This window comes from Oryza sativa, chromosome 4 (genome assembly GCF_034140825.1).
Source record: "Oryza sativa Japonica Group chromosome 4, ASM3414082v1".
Classification (NCBI taxonomy): Eukaryota; Viridiplantae; Streptophyta; class Magnoliopsida; order Poales; family Poaceae; genus Oryza; species Oryza sativa.
Window position 1 is genome coordinate 25,543,988 of NC_089038.1, and position 20,571 is coordinate 25,564,558.

The 20,571-nt window shown below is 41.8% G+C and overlaps 4 protein-coding genes and 1 non-coding gene across 6 annotated transcripts; 3 read left to right on the forward strand and 2 right to left on the reverse strand.

Moving 5' to 3' along the window:
• The first annotated feature begins 1,864 nt into the window (after nucleotides 1–1,864).
• On the forward strand, nucleotides 1,865–7,856 carry LOC4336312 (gamma-tubulin complex component 2). Of its 2 annotated transcripts, none has more exons than XM_015781260.3 (21): nucleotides 1,865–2,026; nucleotides 2,127–2,191; nucleotides 2,282–2,345; nucleotides 3,006–3,140; nucleotides 3,229–3,360; nucleotides 3,670–3,753; nucleotides 3,838–3,936; nucleotides 4,192–4,283; nucleotides 4,480–4,552; nucleotides 4,676–4,828; nucleotides 4,921–5,040; nucleotides 5,126–5,179; nucleotides 5,388–5,471; nucleotides 5,631–5,705; nucleotides 5,785–5,928; nucleotides 6,004–6,129; nucleotides 6,216–6,323; nucleotides 6,398–6,460; nucleotides 6,540–6,614; nucleotides 7,109–7,302; nucleotides 7,393–7,856. In XM_015781260.3, the coding sequence occupies exons 1-21, from the start codon at nucleotides 1,958–1,960 to the stop codon at nucleotides 7,517–7,519; spliced, it is 2,136 nt and encodes a 711-aa protein (XP_015636746.1). In that variant the 5' UTR covers nucleotides 1,865–1,957; the 3' UTR covers nucleotides 7,520–7,856. The 2 variants fall into 2 exon arrangements, with proteins under 2 accessions (XP_015636746.1, XP_066165675.1); XM_066309578.1 differs by having other exon boundaries at nucleotides 7,109–7,287.
• A 2,178-nt stretch (nucleotides 7,857–10,034) lies between these two features.
• Nucleotides 10,035–12,400, forward strand: LOC4336313 (uncharacterized). The gene is made up of 3 exons (XM_015781261.3): nucleotides 10,035–10,504; nucleotides 10,804–10,827; nucleotides 11,818–12,400. The coding sequence occupies exons 1-3, from the start codon at nucleotides 10,261–10,263 to the stop codon at nucleotides 12,138–12,140; spliced, it is 591 nt and encodes a 196-aa protein (XP_015636747.1). The 5' UTR covers nucleotides 10,035–10,260; the 3' UTR covers nucleotides 12,141–12,400.
• Nucleotides 11,998–14,628, reverse strand: LOC107276941 (uncharacterized). The gene is made up of 4 exons (XM_015779900.3): nucleotides 14,445–14,628; nucleotides 14,068–14,147; nucleotides 13,858–13,939; nucleotides 11,998–13,755 (listed from the first exon to the last, which is right to left on the reverse strand). The coding sequence occupies exons 2-4, from the start codon at nucleotides 14,095–14,097 to the stop codon at nucleotides 13,226–13,228; spliced, it is 642 nt and encodes a 213-aa protein (XP_015635386.1). The 5' UTR covers nucleotides 14,098–14,147; nucleotides 14,445–14,628; the 3' UTR covers nucleotides 11,998–13,225.
• On the reverse strand, nucleotides 13,090–13,163 carry TRNAI-AAU (transfer RNA isoleucine (anticodon AAU)). Its single transcript has one exon. It is a non-coding gene; the product is annotated as a tRNA-Ile (tRNA).
• Nucleotides 14,629–15,911: 1,283 nt separating the features above from the next.
• LOC4336315 (uncharacterized) lies at nucleotides 15,912–20,434 on the forward strand. Its single transcript, XM_015779802.3, has 6 exons — nucleotides 15,912–16,027; nucleotides 16,698–17,035; nucleotides 17,121–18,205; nucleotides 18,684–19,033; nucleotides 19,798–19,884; nucleotides 20,060–20,434. Exons 3-6 carry the CDS (start codon nucleotides 17,800–17,802, stop codon nucleotides 20,222–20,224), a joined length of 1,008 nt encoding a protein of 335 aa, XP_015635288.1. The 5' UTR covers nucleotides 15,912–16,027; nucleotides 16,698–17,035; nucleotides 17,121–17,799; the 3' UTR covers nucleotides 20,225–20,434.
• The last annotated feature ends 137 nt before the right edge of the window (nucleotides 20,435–20,571 follow it).

The following is a 20,571-nucleotide window of genomic DNA, read 5'->3' on the forward strand; positions in this document are numbered from 1 at the left end:
ACCACGGGTAACTTAGAGAAAAGATATAAGAGAAAAGAGAGAGGAATACATTTGTGAATATAAAAACAACTGATTAACATGGCATGTGAAAATCAGTTTGTTGATGTTGCGTTACAGAGGAACAAATAACAGCGTAGTATAAAAAATTGTTGCGATGCGGTTTCTTGCATAACATGGAGCCCAAACAAATACTAGGTTTATTATACAAAATAATCAGTAAACATTTTGAATTTAAAATAAAAAAAGAACATCTACACCCATGCTTTCTCGAGTACCCCTACACTTATCTACTTAACATGTGCTTTCTCTATTAGATCTAAGATTTGAACTTAAGAAACACATAAAAAGACAATCAGATGATATAGCATATACCGAAAAAGTTATTGATAATTGGGTAGTCTACTATAATAAACCTTTGATTAAAATATCGGATATCGCTAACTCAATCCTTTGTTTGGAAAAATGGCATGATATATCGAAGAAAATTACATGAGGCCGGTCCTAATCTTCTGGATGGCATGTGGTGCTTGAGCTAAGTCATCAGCGCTATATTTGATCTGATGATGTTGGCAAAAGTGGCAAACACGTTGTTGGTGACCAACAAGGGAGAAACCGGGGAAAAGAGGAACATGGCGAGAAAGATGAGGAAAAACGTGGAAGAAGGATGACTAGAAAGATAACCCAGCATGAACAATTAATTAATACGATGGATGTGGAAATCACAGAGGAATTTCTTCTTCGTTACCCAATGGATCAGATTTAATCATGATTTGATTGGGTAGTTTAGGATATGCCAAATATTGTCCCCACCTGTGTAGTAATCTACAACTATATTCACCTGTAAGCGTAGAATCCATTTTTTTTCAAGGAACAATGCATTGAAGTGATAAACAATATAGATTGATTCAGGGAACATATGGCACATCCTTTTGCACAAGGGGAACAAATTATTGGGACAAAACGACCTAGAGGATGAGAGAATATCAAACTCTTCCTTATTCCTTTAGCTATTATTAACAACACATTATATGGGGATGACTATGACTCCTAGTCGGTATGCATCATCCGACAAAAGTGCATTTTCATTCGATGGATTGATTCATCGCCCAAGCTAACCATGGAGCTATGGTTTCTTGGCAAACCGCCCTTAGAGACCCGCAGGGGGGGGGGAGGGGGGATATATCGGATATATGAAGTGACTAGAGTAGACCAAGTCTATTAGCGATACTTTGAACTATAACTTTATTAATGCCGAAAGCAAAAGATAAAATAGCAAACTATCCTGATCAAGTACCATATGAAAAGAACATTGCAAGCCAAGTCATGCCAATCTAAGGAGCGCAAACAAAGTACGAAGATCACGGTATATACGAGCACTCCCTACAGAAATAAAGCAAACTTTATGAAATAATTAGGGCATATGACTCATTGAGATTTTAAGTCAAGCAAGTAGCTAGACTAGACTAATCTAGATAGCTTACCATATTTATATCTTATCTTACTGAAATAATGCACAATAATTAGGGAAAAAGTAATATTACAAAGGACAAGATTTATATACTTAATACCGTTGAGCACTGAAGAAAGAAATAGAAAGGGTGCAAGGGTTACAGGAGAGTGTGAACATGTAGCTAAGGGATTTCTCATAAATGTAAAAGCATTTTTGTTCTTAAAAATGTATAAAAACCATTTCCCATCTTACAATTTGTGATTGCATTTTTTGGAAAAAAAAAAGAGAAGGAATCCACAAAAGTGCCCAACACAAAGCTTCGACCATTGCCGTCCCAAGCGTTCAAATTTTCCACCTCGAGGCCTACGGGCGGCCTGTACGATTTACCTGTTGGTTCGGTCGCTCCGTTCCTCCGGCTTCCGCCTTTCCTCGTCGCGGCTATACGGCTATTATACCTACCAGCCACCACACCACCCTTCTCCCACACTTCTCCACTGACTCCTCGAGATGGATCCCGCGCCGGCGACCCCTCGCTGGAACCTGGAGCGGCCGTACCTCACCGGCCGCTTCCATCAGGTACGCCTCCCTTCTCTCCTCCTCCTCCTCCTCCTCCCCTGTCTCGGCTGCCCCCATTGCCGCCTCCGCCTCATCCACCCTCGCGCTCTCTCTCTCGCAGGAGGCCAAGGTGGCTGCGGCGGCGCAGGGGGCCGGATCCAAGCCTTACTCCCTCGACTCCTTCAGGTGATTCGCCGGTTAAAATTTCGCGCGATTTTTTTTTTGGTGCTCGCCTCGTGGTTTTTCTGATGCCCCGGAGTTCGTTTGAATCTGCAGCCGCGGCGGCGGCGGCGGCGGCGGCGCTGAGAGTGTCATCGGATCGTACGCCGTCTCAGTGCAGGTACCGGTAGCTTGTACTTTTAGGTTGTTTAGCTGGCTTAATTGGCTTCGAGCGACTACTTTTTTAATGGACCGATGCTAGGGTTTAGGTTCCGGTTCCGCGCTTCTACTTCGAGCTCAATGGTTCGGGTTAATTGGAAGAATTCGTCGTGTTTTTTTTCTCTCTACATGTGCATGAACTGTAAATTGTTGTTAACCAGAGTCTGGATTGGAGCTAGGAATGTTATTGAACACTGTATTTTGATTTTTTGGACTGCCTACTTCCTTGAATTCAGAAAACAATATTATGTAACGGTGCTAGGTTAGAATTTTCTTTTGATATTTTGGTTCATGTGGTCAATGTAGTGTGAGTAGATATAATTTCAGATAATAAAATATTTTGTTACATAACTCGAATCTTCTGTTTGAATTTGAGTGATTCTCAGAGTTTGTTGGTCGGTGGTGTTCATGACATACTGACATGCCGTGCTAAGTACAACATATTTGTTGTAACAATGTCACAAAATAGCTGCATTTTCACTATGTTGCTTTAAGCAGCTATTCTATGAGGCTCAATATTGTAATATCTTCATTTTGCACATCTTTAAAATTATCTGAAGTAATTTAGCTTTCACAAACAACTGAAAAGTGTAACTCCAACCTATCTGTTATTGATTTGCAGGAGCTTTTGGTCATTGATGATTTGTTATCAGCTCTTGTGGGTATTGAGGGACGATACATTTCGATTAAGAGAGTACGGGGAAAGGAGGGGTATGTTGTCTTCCAGATTGATTCTTCAATGGACCTTGCACTCCAGGTAAGGCCTGAAGAGTACAACAACTGGATCATGAATTGCCTCCAAAAAGGCAGATGCGTTTGGTACTTAACTCTTTGGGTTTTTGCAGGAATTAACTCGTCGGATTTTTCCCTTATGTGAGGATTTTGTCTTGGTATACCATTTTGTGGAGTCCAGATCACATTTCAAGAGTGGCCTGGTCAACCATGCTCTAGCTGCAGCATTGAGGGCATTCCTCTTGGTAAACTCCCTCTTTCGAGCCAGGAATATTTTAATTAATTTGCCTTGACTACAAGCTTTCTTATGTTTGGAAAAGGTGGCAAAAACGAATATACTAACAATTTCATATTATATAGTAAAAACAGTAATGCCTGAATCATGAGTTCAAGTGTTCAGTTGTTTATTCTGACATGGAAACATTTGCATAAATTGTATTGGTAGAGAGTAATCTTATTACATTATCCTTAAATTAAAAGAAGGCCTATGTTTTCCAGTATTGGTCCTCATATGTGTATTTGGCACGAAGTTAAGTGTTTTATTTGTTTATCAGGATTATCAGGCAATGGTTGCTCAACTGGAGCACCAGTTCCGTCTTGGGAGACTGTCAGTTCAAGGATTGTGGTTCTTTTGTCAGGTGAGTTTTATTTACTGCATTAATTATTTATCCTGATTTGATTATCATTTTAAGCACAGCAAGTCCTGATGTGCTTTTTGGCAGAGGATGATGAGTTCATTGAACGCACTTGCTGTTCTAGTCGAGAAAGCTATCTCCAATAACACCAGTGGTTCTGCTACACTTAATCTACTTCAAAGTCAGGTATTTCACCTCTGAGATACATTTTTTTTCTTTTGCATCTCTCTTTCTCCAAGTACGAGAATCTGGTGGGTATGAATATCGTTTTCAGTAGGCTCCTGCAATCCAAGCTGAACAGACTGGTTTTCTTATCGGCATAACATATTTCTTTAACATAGCCGATTTCTCAACATTCAGTTTTTTGTTGCCTTTTCATTCTGGTCCACATGATTAGCTCTTTCATCCATGTATTAAATTGCTGTACTCCTTTCAACATAGGCAAAGGCAATGGCTGGCGATAGTGCTGTTCGATCATTACTGGAGAAGATGACAGAGTGTGCAAGTGCAGCGTATCTTAGGATGTTAGAAAGGTTCATCATGTTCATATCTTATTGTCTTTGCTACTTATCGGTTCTTACATTTTGTGTTGAAGTTAACAAGCATTTTGTAATTGCCAGTTCTTAATTGGATTGTAGTGTTAAGACTTAAGACTTGTTTAGATTAAAAACTTAATTAGCTTGTCTGCTGTATTTTGATAATTTCAGCTTCTAATGGGCTTCATTTTAGGTGGGTCTATGAGGGCGTTATAGATGATCCTTATGGTGAATTCTTCATTGCTGAAAACAAATCCTTGCAGAAGGTACCGAATGACTTAGAATTTCTGGCCTACTTAAATTCCATCGTTCTCTGCATTTTCATAAGACTAGAATACTGGGTTTGTTATATTCTTAAGATAATCAGAGGCTTTCTTTGATTTTGATAGGAGAGCCTTACTCAAGATTATGATGCTAAATATTGGCAGCAAAGATACAGTCTAAAAGATGGCATCCCTAGTTTCCTTACCAATGTTGCCGCCACAATACTGACAACTGGAAAATATCTTAATGTTATGAGAGAATGTGAGTACACTGTCCAGGTATGCATGATTATTTTCTGTGGTTGCATCACTAGATGCTATTTTATATGTGTGTGTTATAAGAACACACTTGTCTTACATACTATGCTTAGGTTCCCTTGTCAGAGAGTTCTAAGCTGATGGGCTTTGGTTCAAACCACCAATATCTTGAATGCATCAAATCTGCGTATGACTTTGCAAGTGGTGAACTCTTGACTCTAATGAAAGATAAGGTTACAATTGTTCATAGCAAATGCACTATTAGATTTCATTTTCTTCTGTGGTCTGGATTCTAATTTTGTTTTATTTACCGTGTAGTATGATCTCATTGGGAAACTGCGATCCCTCAAGCGATATCTACTTCTTGACCAAGTATGGAGAAAATTGTGGAGAACATTTACTCTATTATGTATTATTACTCCACATCAGTACTCTTTAAAATCCACACTCGCTGGGTATATTCTATTAATACAATGATATTGATAGTGACAATGCATGTCATGTTGTCAACTTGAGTTTAAACACATCCATATTTATTTTCCTTGTATTAGTTCTCCAATTTGCTTTCTTTGTTTTGCAGGGTGATTTTCTGGTTCACTTTATGGATATTGCCCGAGAGGAGCTTACAAAGAAACCAGAAGAAATATCTGTTGAAAAACTTCAGGTATCCTGTTGTGCAGTATTGTCTGTCTGTTTCTTGCTATAGTCTCATGGCGGAAACTGATTTTTGACTGCTCTGGTCTAAGCTGATCCTTCTCCAGTGATATGTTATTCCTTCTTCGTTATATGTTCTTTTGAATGAATTGCCATTCTATGTTTGCAGTCTCTTGTTGACATCGCGTTGCGAAGTACGGCAGCTGCTTCAGATCCAAGTCATGAAGACTTGACTTGCTGTGTGGTAAATATATCATCTATGTCTCGTCAAACCGTATTGTGTTTTGTTAATCAATAATATTTCTTTGTCTATTTTTAAACAGGAAAGAAGTTCCCTCCTTAAGAAATTGAGCACCCTGAAAGACTTGGATTGTGCATATCCTTCAGACAAGCTTGTGGCAGCTGATGTTGACCATCCCATGCCGTTAAGTGTGACTGGCTTGGAAACTTTCTGCCTGAGCTACAAGGTTCTATCTTCTGATATTTTTTATTCGTTGTTCTACCTTCTGACAGAGAAATGATATGCCAACTATATATTTCAGGTTCAATGGCCACTATCTCTAGTAATTTCAAGAAAATCTTTGACAAAATACCAGTTGATTTTTCGGCTGTTGTTCCACTGCAAGCATGTTAGTCGACAATTGTGTACAGCATGGCAAATTCAACAAGTATGAATGAACCTTTTCTTCACCCCCATTATATCAGCTTAATTGTTTTCTGTTTACTCGTTGACTGATGTAGAACTCTCAACCAGGGTTTCCGTTCTGTCAAAATCCTAGGAACACCAGTCCTACGGTCATCAATTCTTTGCCGCAGCATGCTCAAGTTTGTAAACAGCCTTTTACATTATCTAACCTTTGAGGTAAAGCATCCATATCACCATACTAACTGTTACCAAAGGTGAAAAATTGCTAAAGCATTCTTTTGGGTCATCAGGTTCTTGAACCAAATTGGCATTTGATGCATGATCGGCTTCAAACTGCAAGGAGCATAGATGAGGTTTTAACAACGTTCTTATGATGAAGAAAGATGTATTGCGAAAGGGGTACATTACCATTGCTGTTGATGTTGTTTGCAGGTCATACAGATTCATGATTTCTTCCTGCAGAAGTGTCTAAAAGAATGCTTATTGTTGTTGCCTGAACTCCTTGTGGTTCGTCTTCTTGCTCTTTTATATACAGAAGTGTTTGTCGCTGCTGTACGTTATATTTTCCTATTATCTGAGCTCTTTTTGGAGAGAAAAGAATTACCAGTGTTGCAACAACTTTACCTCCTCTTGTTCCTTTTAAAACTTGTTGCTTTCTTGTGAAAGCTGAAAGTAATCACTGATTGAGTTCAGAATTAGATTTCTTGCGATACTGGCATTCCAGTAATGGAAAGTTAGGAACTAGGCAGGTCAGTGATCAGGTCATCTGACTGCAAGATAACAATGGCAACTTGTCTCTTTACTGTTAAAGAAGAAAGTCACTGTCTTTACCACACTGTGTATCCTTAGCTTGATTTGTGTGAATTATATCACCCGGTGACTAGCAGTTTTACCCTTAGCCCTCTGTTTCAAAAATACATGGTAGTTTGTTTTACACTGAAATACTGTAGAAGATTCAATGTTTATTTTATTCTTATTATTAGTATATTTGTCATGTGCAGAAAATCGAGAAGCTGAAAGCTCTGTGTCTCCAGTATGCGACTTCCATCCAGCTATTGATACCATCCATTGATGTTGCTAAGCCTGAAAATACATCAAAATCTAGAATGCCAAGATCAAAAATAAAAGAAACCAAAAACAGAGGCCAGCAACTGAAATTGGCATCGGAAAATGTTGTAATGTCAGAGTCAATCTTGTATGATTCACATATTCAGTCTTTTTCACACAATGTTAATTTTGTATCAATTGAACATCATATGATACAATCTTGGACTGTTTGCTGCAGGAAATTCGAGGCAGAATTCAATTCAGAGCTTCAAAGTCTTATTCCTACGCTGAGTAACAGTTCACAGGCAGAACCATACTTGACTCATCTTGGGCAGTGCATTCTTGGTGTGGGAGTTGATCAATGATTGCTGCGCGCCATGTTCCGCGGACTTCAGACGATTGCTAAGTTTGCATGTGCAGTGTGGAATTCCTCATCCCCGTCAAGGCGGTGTTCTTGTGAATGTATTGAATATTGATGAAATATGCATGGTATGCTTCAACAAGATAGATAGTACTGTAGGATTTATGTAGTGTTAGTTCTCTTGGTGGTGTTGGGCCGTGGGTAGTTTAGGCGTTTCTAGTTTGTTCTGTTTGAAGATTATGATTGAACTCCTACGAAGAGAAACTGCCCTGTGGTACTGCTGCCACCAATGTAACTTGAACTAGATGTGATGAATTAGTGACACCACTAACAATTTGTCTTGGGCCGTTGTTTCCTTGGAAAATATAAAATATGTAGTGGAAATAACTATCGTTGAATTTAAAATGGGCGTCTGATATTTAGTACGTACATATGATTTGCAGTAGTACATTATTTCCCTTGTTTTCCAGCCACGTGCGGGCCGTATGGTTTAGGGCCCCTTTGAATCGTAGGAATGAAAAAACTAAGGAATAGGAAAAACGCAGGATTCTGACAGGAATGCAGGTGTAAAATAGAGGATTGAAAAATACAGGAAAAACACATAAATGACCGTTTGATTGGAACATAGGAAAAACGCAGGAATCGGATGAGAGATATAAACTCAAAGTAATTTTTTCAAGAGGTTGGACCTCTTGCTAACTTTTCTCCAAAATCCCTATAGGATTACCTATTCCATAGGAATTTTAAAGGATAGTATAGTATTCAATCCTTTGTTTCAAAGGGTTTCATAGGAAATTTTTCCATAGAATTAAAATCCTTCAAATTTCCTACACTTTTCCTACAAATCAAGTGGGCCCTTAAGCTGAAACGGATTCGCAGCTACTACAAGCCTGCATGGGGTGCCCACTATCGTGCGGCCTGCGACGTGTTGGGCCGGAACGGGATTCACGGGAACGTGCTGCGTGTACCGACGGACCGAGCGACCGACCAATGATGCGGTCAGGCTGCAACGAAAGCTGCCTTGCTACCTAACGCCGCGGACTCGTCCACCAGATAAACGTCGGGTCCATCTCCGTATCACCCGCACTGGATCCGGACTAGTGGCAATTTGCCTAATTCACTCCCCATACAAAGCATAACAAATGGCAAGGGCATAAAAAAAAAGTTCAATGTGTTTGGTGAATGCTGCCCTTTTTTGTAATGTCAATTCGTGGTCCAAGCTGCACTAGTTCAAGTCTTGAAATACCCGTGTAAAATTCGCGGTACATATACAACGCACATATCATATGCTATTATGCTTATTAACCAATCCAAACTCAAATAAGATGCGATTTTCTTCAAGTCTCAGCGATCAATAACCTTATTCTGGGTTAATATCTATACTATGCTATATTAGTATCTCTGTCTCACTCGACTCTAACGTTACTTAAATACTACTCAGCCCAAAATATAACTACTTCTTATCCTAAAGTATACTCCATCCAAAAAATACCTTTGTACCATTTGAGTACAGTTTCTGGCTCCATCACCAATTAGCCTACCCTCATTTAACTTTTACTCAATCCTACATGAGGCTGTGCTCGGAAGATGATGTTGGGAACAAATCTTATGTACATGTAAAAAAGAGTACAACTCATTAGCATATATTTAATTAAGTATTAGTTTAAAAACTTAAAAAATATATTATAATAATTTTTAAAGCAACTTTTGTATAGATTTTTTTAGAGAAAAATAATATCGTTTAACAGTTTGGAAAACATGAGTATGAAAATCAAGAGAGGAAAAGTTGGAAACCTACACTACTGAACTCGAACCTAAATGATCTCCCATTTGATAATGGGCATGGTAGTTTTTCCCTTTATAATATTGTCAGTTTATCCTACAAAGTGTATTTTTCTTACACCAAAGTGTTAGCGCACATAGATTAGAGTCCCTTTGAAATATACAACTTTTACAAATATACAATATCTTCAACATTCCTCAATAGCTATGAAATATACAAATCTTACAAATATACAATTCTTTAAAATTATTTATTAGCAAGTTAGGAAGATTTTAGGCCTCCATAGTTTGGCTAAATATGGATAATACACCATTCGACGTATTAGCAAAATAGTAATAATTTATAGGTAAAATTTTTATATATACGTTCTTAGCGATTTAAATATCCATATTGAAAAATAAATTTCGATCGAAAAAATTTCAAAATTAACGATGGGGACCTTAATGCCAACAGCCTGCACCCTTCGTTCCATTAAAAAAATAAACTTGTGACTACAAACCTCTGGCGACGTTCCAAAATACAACCATCAGTAAGATTTTCCGGCGACGGCGTTGGCCCGCCGTTGGATCGCAGGGAAATCCGCGTCCGGCGCGGCACACATTACACATACCTCCGTGCTCCATGACTCCGTGTACCCACGGACCCACCATTTTCCTCGCCGCAGTACCGCACCGACCCGCAGTTAGCTCACTTCCCACTCGCCCACTTCCCCCACCCCACTCTGCCTCCGGCCACTGCCGTCTCTCCCATTCCCCCCAACCCCACCACCACCGCGAAACAACAAGACGAAAATCACACGCGGACGCGGCCCGGTCACTCACTCACACGCCGCGGGACGAGACGAAACGGTAAAGAATCCGGCAGCAGCAAGCAGGAGAGCGCGAGCTCGGCGTCCCCGCTCCGCTCCACACGCATTGCCCGCTCGCCCGCCCGCCCGCCCGTGAGCGCGAGCGGCTGGAGCGATGGGGCGGCGCGGGGGCGCGGCGGTGGCGGCGGCGTGCGGGCGGTGGTGCCTGGTGATCCTGGCCGTGGCCTCCGCGCTCGGCGTCTCCGGGCCGGCCTTCTACTGGCGCTACAAGAAGGGCTTCGCCTCCTCCTCCTCCTCCTCCTCGGTCTCCGCTTCCGCTGCGGCCGTCGTCTCCCCCTCCTGCCCGCCCTGCAGCTGCGACTGCCCGCCGCCGCTCTCCCTCCAGTCCATCGCCCCCGGTGAGCTCACCTAGTCCCTTCCCTCCCCTCCCGTCAGATCTTGCAACCGCCCGTTCGCCTGATCTGCGCGCGCATAGTTTGTTCGATAAAAATCCAATCCGTAGGTTGAAACTTGCAGCCTGCAACTAGTGTTGTGTCAGATCGATGCGGGAATCATTGCATATTTGCAGTGTATAAGAGCTGAAATCAGTACTAAGTAATAGGAAAACTGAACTAATTTGCGTGCTCTCTACCTTGAACGCTTGTACATCGCTATCAGGCCATCACTGACTGGATTTTGCAATTTTATTCCTTTGCAGGGCTTGTCAACTTCTCAACTTCAGGTTTGAGCTCTTCCTTCCTTCATAGTCCCTTTAGCTGAGCTTTATCTTTATTTATCCAATATTCCCATGAAATCGGTTGAGTATAATTGTTATCTGATGGAAGGGTGGTAGCATTCGTGCTTAAGTCGTATGATGTTTCCGGGACTGAATGGTTTGGTATGCAACCTGTTACCTGTAGTTTTGGGAAGTAACCTCAGCAACTATTTTGATGCCTGGGACGATTAACGTGACTAATTGAGTATTAGGGTAGCTCTTTCAATTATTGTGCTATGTAAATGTGGCACTGTTAAAATGGGGGGAAATTTCATTTGTTGCTAAGAGCACCCCTCTTCGCATACAGATAAAAGGATGCGTTTAAACATTTACTACACCTCTTTGGTGTGTAGCACTAGTATTTGTTGGCACGCATCACACTCACAGAAGCTTAGGACCAAAAATCTGCCTGACTCTGCATACTAACCAGATTTTGGTACTTTGTGGCAACATATTAACAGTATGCACCTTTAAGTGGATTTCTTACTGGTATTTCCAGAAAAAAGAAAGGGGGGTATGACTCAGTGTAGTAATTTATTGTGTTGTGTAGAATAGTTAGTGCAGATAAAGCTAACCATTTCTGTAATAGTTTTCCCCTGAAATACTTGAGCCCCTAAAATTTTGTCTTGCCTGGAGCCCTGGACCTGCACATACTGCTTTTATGATTTCTCCTAACATCTTTGGTACAATGCTCCATTGGATAGGGAAATTCTCTCGTGTTGCTCTGCAAGTAGTTGTTATACCTTTTGTATAAACGACTACATTGCTCCAGTCTTTCTGAGCTGTAGCTAGTGAAATATTTTCAATTCGCTCCTTCCCATGGTTGAATCAATTTTGTTCTACCCCCTTTTTCGTTCACGACAACTGCTTGATCTTATTTTGTTGTACCTCCTTTTTCTTTCATAAAAACTGCCTGACCTTGCTGGTGCCATTAAGCATTTGACTTGAAACATACAGGTTGTGGCAAAAATGACCCTGAACTTAGTAAAGAGATGGAGAAGCAGTTTGTTGATCTTCTTAATGAGGAGCTCAAGCTGCAGCAGATTGTAGCTGAGGAGCATAGCCATCACATGAATGCCACCCTTGTTGAAGCTAAAAGACAAGCTACTCAATACCAGCGAGAGGCAGAGAAGTGTAACGCAGCCACAGAGACTTGCGAGGAAGCTAGGGAGCGGTCTGAAGCGGCAATTTCGAAGGAAAAGAAACTCACAGCATTATGGGAGCAAAGAGCTCGCCAATTGGGTTGGCAGGACTCTAGACCTAGAGTCACAACCATTTGATAGCTTGACATGTCGTTGTATTTCCTTTTTCTTCTACAGGTAAAATTATTTTTGGTAGCTGCTGGATTGCATCCTGCAGCCAAACCGAGCAGTGTTAATTGTACGGCTCCACTTGTAATGTATGTCTATGTATTATCATCAGCTGTGCCAAGAGCAAGAATATCATAGTTAAATGTAACTAGTATACATTTACTCAATGTTCGGATTTATTGTGACATACCGGAGATATGCTGTGGAATGTGGATGACACACTTTGTTTATGATGCAATGTACGCAATTCTAGTCTTAGCTAACTTAAGCTATGCTTTTGTTCTTGTATAACGAAGTATATAAATGGCGCATAATGCATTCTTCCCTATGATTTGTTTTATGGGACATTAGTCATCCTGTGCATTTGCTCCATAAGTCTGGTTCCAAATAGTGATATTTACATGGTTGGAAACCTGACAGATAGCCAACATCTGTGTTATGTTGGTCAACAGAAGTGTATTGGAACACGTGTGTAGCAAACTTCATTTTAGCGGTGACAGATGAGTTCCTGTCTTCCTAGAGGACCTTAGACATCAATTCGTTTAAAAAATATTTACACATTTGCGTTGCGTTTAAAAAAATTAAATTGTTGCGTTGTAGCAAACATCATCATTGTGTGAACCAGATGAGTTAGTTACAAGGACGGACAAATTCTCAATACTCTTTTCAAAAAATAAAATAAATTCTCAGCAACTTTTAAAGAATGGAACCGGAACAAAGTTCTCAACGAATAAAAAGAAAATCTCCAAAACAAAATGGCAAAATCAAATAAATTCTCAGCAACTTTTAAAGAATGGAAACGGAACAAAGTTCTCAACAAATAAAAAGAAAATCTCCAAAAACAAATGGCACAATTCAAAAGTTATCAACAAATAAAAAGAAAATCTCCAAAAACAAAATGGCACAATTCAAAAAATTATGGCCCATGCAGGTCTCGAACCTGCGACCTTCGCGTTATTAGCACGACGCTCTAACCAGCTGAGCTAATAGGCCAATTCGATAAATTTGTGTTATTTACTGTATGCAAGGCTATTGGCCATTATCCTCTCTCGAACCTACGTTACCCTGCACGCTTGTGTATTTTCATCATCGAAGCCATGAAGATCCCACGCCGAGCGTACCGGCCTCTGAATCTCATGAGCCACATCTCCTCCTCCTCCTCCTCCTCCTCCATCGTAATAACACGGAGCGTAATAACCGTAGTGCCCCACGCCGCCGCGCCTCTGAAACTCATGAGCCACATCTGCTGTTCCTCCTCCTCCATTGTCCGGCGGAGGCACAGGCACCAGATGATCATAGCAACTCGGAACGTAAGCGCAAGGCACAGGCACCAGATGGTGATGATGACGATGATGATAATACGGGACGTAGTAGCCGTGCCTCTGGAACTCGTGATGAGCCTGCGCATCTGCTCCTCCTCCTCCGCCTTCCCCGTGATCATCATCTTCTTCCTCGAGAGCCAGGATCTCGACCTTCTTCCCGGTCTTCTTCTTGATCCGCCTCACCGCCTTCTCCGGCTCGAAGTCGCCGCCGCCCGTCACCGTCACCTTGTTCTCTCCCCTCTCCACCTCGACTTTCTCGACTCCTGCGTAAGTGTAGTTGGTCGAAATCTCAGGTAATATGCTTTGAGCTGAAGATTAAATAGGATGTGTCTTTTGGTGGTTTTGGTTTGTTATTAATTAGTTACCGTCGATTTTCTCTATGGCTCGGCGAACAGATCGTTCACAGGCTTTGCAATGCATGTAGATTCTCAGTTCTAGTTTGATGCTCTGTACAAGGAAAACAAACAGTAAGACGGTGTGGTTAAACGGAAATGATGGTGGTGATTAAATTGGTGCTTTGGAGTTCGTCCATGTGCGTAGTATGTACGAGTTCGCAACTTGGAAAGAAAACTTACGTTCGTGGAGCTAGCATTTTCTTCATCCATGATGCCGGCCTACTGAACACGGTACGGTAAGATGTAGTATGAAAATCACCCTGAAAATGTGGAACATGTAGTCAGGTAGAAAGCAAATTCAGATGGGCAGAAGTAGTAAAATCCATAATATGGTTTCGACATTCCAATCAAAGTCACATGTGAAAATTCTTCTTTTTTTTGGATAAGAAGTCACAATGTCTTTGAACCACAATTATAAATTCCCAAGCGCATTTCATGCAGATTAACCAAAGACATACAGTCAATCACAACCAATGAAAACTCGCATGCTGGAGCAAAATTTTCAGAAAAATGCATAATTAAGTTTCATGCATGCAAAGTTAGCTATCCTCCTTCACCTGGTCGTCTCATTCATCAATCCATGCCGATCGCGTGCTCTCTCCTGGCCACCGCAACGCCTGAGAAAACGCGAAAGACCTGACAATTACACGGATTGGTAGAGGTAATAATCTAGCTGTTCTTGCGCCAATGTTCAGGGAAGAAAGAGAATCTCTTCTATTGTACCCGCTCTCGCTGTCCTAAGAATTCGATCGACCCTGTTTGGGAAGTCGCATTGACCATCAAACCACTTCTCGGCCGATCCCGTCGGGACCGGGTTGTCTATTTATGAGGTGGTAAAGAGTGATAGGACTAGAAGTGGGGGAGAAGAGGTCGCCGGAAAGAATAACCTGCTAGCTTCACGCGATCACTCCCGGCCGCAGCCTAAATTCGCGTGTCGTTGACAGGAGGCTCCTCCTCTGAAATCTTGTGGCAGAATTATTCCTCTGCATGCGGTTGTTGCGGCATTGTTCCTCTGCATAAGAGGCAGCGGAGACGGACGGCGTCGCCGCTTCTTTGGACGGGCCCGCCGGCGAGAGCGCGAGGACGGGGCTCGCCGGAGCTCCGGGCCGGTGGTGGTAGGGACGGAGGTTCGGGAGGCGGGGGAGAAGAAGGCTGTACGTAATGCGGCCCATGGTTCCTGGGCCTGAAGTAGTTGTGCCGTAGCAGGAGGCCCACAACCGCGGCGACGGGGTTGGGCCGGAATGGGGGTTTTCACGGATTATTTTTTTTCATTTTTATTTACTTTCTAAATGTTTTTAAAAATAAATTAATTTTTCAAAGTTTTGCAAAAATATACTCCTCCCGCTATACCGTATAGAGCGGAACATATAAAACGTCCTCCTCTCCTACAATAGGATGGACTATGTGACGTAGCACAATGCGAAAGGACGTACCATGGTGATTTTGCAGGCGGCCCTCTTCGCGTCCTCCCAAAGGCGATTTAGTTTGCGGACATTAGCAATAGTGTGTTGATGTATAGGATACACCATGGTAATTTTGCATACAACCCCCTCCAAGTGATAAATCGTCTTAGGGGAGGGATAAATTGCTCTAGAGAAGATCAGAAGAGTTATAAGGAGCCACCTACAAAATCATCATGCACGCCCCTCTTGTGGAGCATCACATCATATAGAATGCTTTATTGTACGTTGATTTATATGCCTTACCTTACGATAGAACGGGTGGAACCGATTTATATGCACCACCCAACGGTAGGATGGAATGAGTTTATTTCTTGTAAAACTTTGAAATAAGAATTTATATTTTAAATCTTTTAAAAAATAAATATAAAAATAAAATGAATCGTTCTCACGTGTGTGACGTATTTTTTTCAGCCAGATCCCTAGTTTGGATCGCGATTATTCGTTGCTATCCTTAATTTCGCGAAGAAGCCCTAATTTTCGATCATGGAATTTTTCAAAAACGTACTCCAGGCCAGTAGACCAGGAGTGCTATTAATCCTGTAACTTTGCAAACGAGACCCTATTTGGATCTTTATTATTGCTTACGATCCTCAGTTCAGACTTCAGAGAGAGCCATAGCCAGCCCGCCGCTCCCCGCCGCTGCCTCTTCGCTCGTCTCCGTCGAGTCCGTCACGCAGGTAAAATCCCCCGCCGCTGACTCGCGCGCTGATCTCGTGTGTGTTTTGGTCCCGATTTGGGCCGAGTTTGATCGGCATGCCGCCTGGGTGGTGTTGATTCGGGTGGCCTTCCGCAGGGGATAGTTGGGGGGATCGATCCACTGGTTCTCGAACTGCCATAGTACTTGCTTTAGAGGTAGCGGTTTCACTTGTGTGATCGACCAATCAGCCATTTCTGCTCGATTAAATTCGGCCAGACCTGTGTAAATTGGGGTTTACGCGAACCGAGGAGGTGTTGTAGCTGTGAGTATTCATGCCACATGCCCACATTGATCAAATTATGCTCTTCAAACACATGAATCTACTAAATTTAGAAGAAAGAAAAAAAAACAGAGGGGCTGGCAATTTCATAGTGGATTCATTTATTTTTGTCATCTCATTTTTCTAAGTTCTTAAGGAAATGTTGTGCAAATTAAGCAGAAACTGTAATACCCCAATGTGGTTTCGTATTAGCACCTGTTTGTGTGACAGGAGATTCTCAGATTTTAGATTTGAGGACCATCAATCCCTCACTACTTCACTAGCATCTACTTGTCATGGGATAAATCTGAAGTCCCAAGACCTGTATAAACGAAATTTCTCCAATTCTCATGCAGATCGTAGTAAACTTTGGTCTCTTTGTTTCATCCAGATCGGGAGAGGTTTGACAGTGCAATGTAATCGATAAGCAAAACCGACAGATACACCAAATGGCACGCCTGTGCAGCTTCTTGTTTGCAATGATGTGATCTGGCAGAAAGAAGGCTTGTTGGTTGAGACTGCAGTAGCCTTGGGCAGATACACTTGATGATTTATTGATGCAGAAATTAGTGCTTAGCAACATAATGTTGTCTGTGTACTTTATTAAGCTAAATGGACAATAAATATGCTGATACAATCAGCATGCCATTCCTCGAAACGAAGTACTAAAGAGAATAAATATCGAAGAGGTTTTTCAGCAAATAGCTATGTCTTCCTCGATGAGAAGAGGTAGGAGCATTATCTTTCATAGTTGTTTGAATCGAGTTATTCTGAATCCCTGAATGTTGATGAAGCTTCTATGCCTAATCTGCAGCAAACCCAGGAGTTAGAGCAGTCAGGAAGCCCTGGAGAGAAAGCAGTCCAAGGCTCCAAGCTATTAGTTTTTTCAAGAAGAGAAACCTGTGACCTTTTGGTGCAATGTCCTCTTTGGGAGATGTTCTGCACAACATCTTGTGAATTGTGATGCTAGATTTCATTTCCTGTTGCTTGCTTTGCTTCCAGCTGACTGTATATACATATAGGTGCTGGTATTTCTGGCTCTGTGTGCAGCAGATTGCTTGTCATGTGCTTTTTTTTTTTCAGAATGCTCTACTGATTACATATTTACATCTTCCCAGAAATCTTGTTTATCAAAGTCAGATTTTTGCACATTTTTTTTGGAGAGATCCTTTGCACATTTTACTCGTCTACTCATCTGACTTATAATTATTTTTTTATCATTTCAGCTTGGTTTCATGACTCTCATCTAGCACAAGCTCCCGGTCTGACTCAAGCCGAGTGGGCTGGGCCTGGGCCGCATCACGCAGGCACACGAGCTGGGATGGGATCATTTGGACTCTTCCAGTTCGCGCCTTATATAATGACCTCACGCACGTTGGCTCGTCAATCATCATCGGAGCAGACACGAGAGCGGCGATCTCATCTCAGGCGCAACGCTCTGCAAGTCTCGGAGCGCTGCCGGAGCTGGTCGCTGCACGGCGAGCTATTCGGCGATGGATCAGGGGAGCTCTTCGTCGATGTCCTCGTGCTCTTCTTCCACGACGGCGTCTACCGGGCCCGATCAAAGAAGATTGTCGGCGGCGGCACCGACGTTCGACCCGTCTATGGCCTCGAGTTCGTCCATGGCGGCTACGACGGCGGGCGTTCCAGGGAGCTCGCCGGCAATGGCGCCTCTGCTTACCTCTGCGAGGATGTCCTCGGGCTCTTCCGCAAGTTCCACTACTTCGTTCGACCCAGCAGGATCGTCGGCGTTGGCACCTGCGCGCTCCCCGAGGCCTGGATTGTCGGCGTCGGCACCTGCGTTCTACCCGACGACGGCCTCGAGCTCTTCCACGCCGGTTATGCCGGCCGTTCCAGGGTTCTTGCCGCAGATTCCTGAGCCCACCGCTTCTTGTTCCGGTAAGCTTCGAAAGGAGTTCTTTGTGTATCTTTTTGTTGTTTCGAATTGTGATTTTCTTCCTGGTTCTTGTGGATCGATGAATCCTTTTTGCTTCGATTCCCAAGTGCTTATCTTGGCTCTCCCGAATCTTTTGATCTTTGGGTTCTGCGGAATCTTTCATGGTTCTTGTTTTCTTGTTTTTTTTTTGGCTCATCTTGGCTTTCCTGCATAATCACCTTCTTGTTTTCTTGGTTCTGGGTTTTAACTCTTCGTGTTTATTTGGAATCCTTTTCTTGAAGGAGACAAAACGTGATATTTTTTTATAAAAATGATATTAGCGATTTCACTGATGAATCTTTGAGAATTTTCTTGGTCCTGTATGAAAAAAAATGCCATCTTTTGTTTGATGTTCGGTAGTCTTTCACATTTTCCTTGCCTTAGATAGTTTGCTGTCATTTTATCTCGGGCAGCGATTAATTATCGTGATATCTTGATCAGACTTTCCTCCGGAGATGCTCTGGCATCATCCTTGTGGAGAACAGAAGATCAAAGGAGGACGGCCGGACCTTCTTGGTCGTGAGTTTGGTATTCTTGCTGAACAGAAGAGGTTGATTCAGAGACATTTAGATCTGAAAGAAGAAATGCATTTGCGCCATAACAAGGAGATCGAGAATGCCTTCATTTCGGAGACAAGGCTGGCCCGGGGTGTGGAGCAAGATCTGCTTGGGGACTGCAAGAAGGCCGTGCTAGTGCAGCAAGATCAATCTGGAAAAGAAGAAGAAAGTCATCAGTGCCTGAGGCAGCTGCAAGACGTCAACGGCGAGCAGCTTGTGGGGGTGCCGAAGCTGGTAAGTCTGGAATCAATTGAACTACCGGTAATGTTGAATAGGAGGGTTATTAGCATGAATTGTTGAATTTAGGAAAAAAAACAACAACTGCATCTGGAGATATTTTAAAACATAAGTACACATTACATGCTTGAGAAATATGCAGATTTGCAAGTGAGTCCCCTACAGAAAAGCTACTGTTACACTATCGGTAATGTTGAATAGGAGGGCTATTAGCATGAATTGTTGAATTTAGTAAAATGACACCAGCATTTGGATATACTCCCTCCGTTTCATATTTATAAGTCATTTTGACTTTTTTTCCTAATTTTTTTCGAGAATGCGCAAAAGATTTGCGCATCTTTGTATTATGATTAGGGAATTAAGTCAACAACTTACAAACCAACCTGAACAGAAAAAAGAAACAAAGAGAAACTTTATTAAGTTTGACCAAGTTTATAGAAGAATTTAGCAACATTTAAAACACCAAATTAGTTTCATCAAATCTCATTGTATATATTATGATAATATGTTTGTTTTGTGTTGAAAATGATAATATGTTTTGCTATAAACTTTGTCAAACTTAAAAAAGTTTAACTAAAAAAAATCAAAATGACTTGTAATATGAAATGAAGGGAGTGTTTTAAAACAAGGAAGAAGTACACACTTGAGAAATGTGCAGATTTGCAAAATTGCAAGTGAGTCTCCTATAGGAAAGCTACTGTTAGGAAGTATAGTTGGGTTGGCACTTACAGCTTAAGACATGCTTTGCTGTTATTTGTCAGGGTCTTCCTGGAGCTGAAGAAAACGTTGCATGCAACAACACTGCTTCCCATAAAGAATTCAGTGAATTTCCAGGTCCAGATATTAAGGTATATCCATGTCACAGAAGTGTCAATGTCAGATACTGCAATTCATGGCAGCTTGGAAATAGTTTACCGACATTCATGCCTCATGCTGCTTAGACCATCTTATAAAATGCTGCAATAGTATTCAGGTCATCTTGCAAGGATGATAACCATATTTACGATACGCTTCTGACTGCAGTTTGGGAGCATCAACATCAGAGATATACCATTGCTGCAGGGAAGGCAAGCTGCAGTTATTCTGCCCAATCCTCAGCTAGATAGAAGAACTTCCGGTTTAACTCCAGCTGGAGCCAGTTCCCTGGATCAGGAGACAGATCAGGAGCTGAATGAAAAGCTTTTGTAGTAGTTATGAAATAGTTACTCAGATCGTGCTCCTGTGGACTTGTGCAGTTGTGTTGTGCTGTACTTACAAATCTGTCTTAAATTGGGCATTTGTCATGCTGAAAAGAATCCGCTGAAGATAGTGGTAAACTGGTACACAAAATTCTGTCTTGAAACACCCATTAGGCCATTAGGCCCATTAGTCAGCAAGAACATGTTGAAGGCAGTGTCACCCTGCTGTGCATTATATAACTCAGAATAGCAAGTATTCTTTGGCTGTTTGTACTGAACAATAGCTCTGGTAGCTACATTCTGTAAATTTTTTTGCCTTCTGGAAATGAAAATCAGCAAGAACATATACTGTCACCC

Bases quoted from the DNA above. Each gene is read 5' to 3' on its own strand.
- LOC4336312 (XM_015781260.3), top strand. From the start codon at position 1,958: ATGGATCCCGCGCCGGCGACCCCTCGCTGGAACCTGGAGCGGCCGTAC. The intron at 4,829-4,920 runs GTATGCATGATT...TACTATGCTTAG, and splicing joins AATGTGAGTACACTGTCCAG to GTTCCCTTGTCAGAGAGTTC. The intron at 5,929-6,003 runs GTTCTATCTTCT...TATATATTTCAG, and splicing joins CTTTCTGCCTGAGCTACAAG to GTTCAATGGCCACTATCTCT.
- LOC4336313 (XM_015781261.3), top strand. From the start codon at position 10,261: ATGGGGCGGCGCGGGGGCGCGGCGGTGGCGGCGGCGTGCGGGCGGTGG. The intron at 10,505-10,803 runs GTGAGCTCACCT...ATTCCTTTGCAG, and splicing joins CCTCCAGTCCATCGCCCCCG to GGCTTGTCAACTTCTCAACT. The intron at 10,828-11,817 runs GTTTGAGCTCTT...TGAAACATACAG, and splicing joins TGTCAACTTCTCAACTTCAG to GTTGTGGCAAAAATGACCCT.
- LOC4336315 (XM_015779802.3), top strand. From the start codon at position 17,800: ATGGATCAGGGGAGCTCTTCGTCGATGTCCTCGTGCTCTTCTTCCACG. The intron at 19,034-19,797 runs GTAAGTCTGGAA...GTTATTTGTCAG, and splicing joins TTGTGGGGGTGCCGAAGCTG to GGTCTTCCTGGAGCTGAAGA. The intron at 19,885-20,059 runs GTATATCCATGT...TTCTGACTGCAG, and splicing joins TTCCAGGTCCAGATATTAAG to TTTGGGAGCATCAACATCAG.
- LOC107276941 (XM_015779900.3), bottom strand. From the start codon at position 14,097: ATGGATGAAGAAAATGCTAGCTCCACGAAC. The intron at 13,940-14,067 runs GTAAGTTTTCTT...TTCCTTGTACAG, and splicing joins AAAATGCTAGCTCCACGAAC to AGCATCAAACTAGAACTGAG. The intron at 13,756-13,857 runs GTAACTAATTAA...ACACTTACGCAG, and splicing joins AGCCATAGAGAAAATCGACG to GAGTCGAGAAAGTCGAGGTG.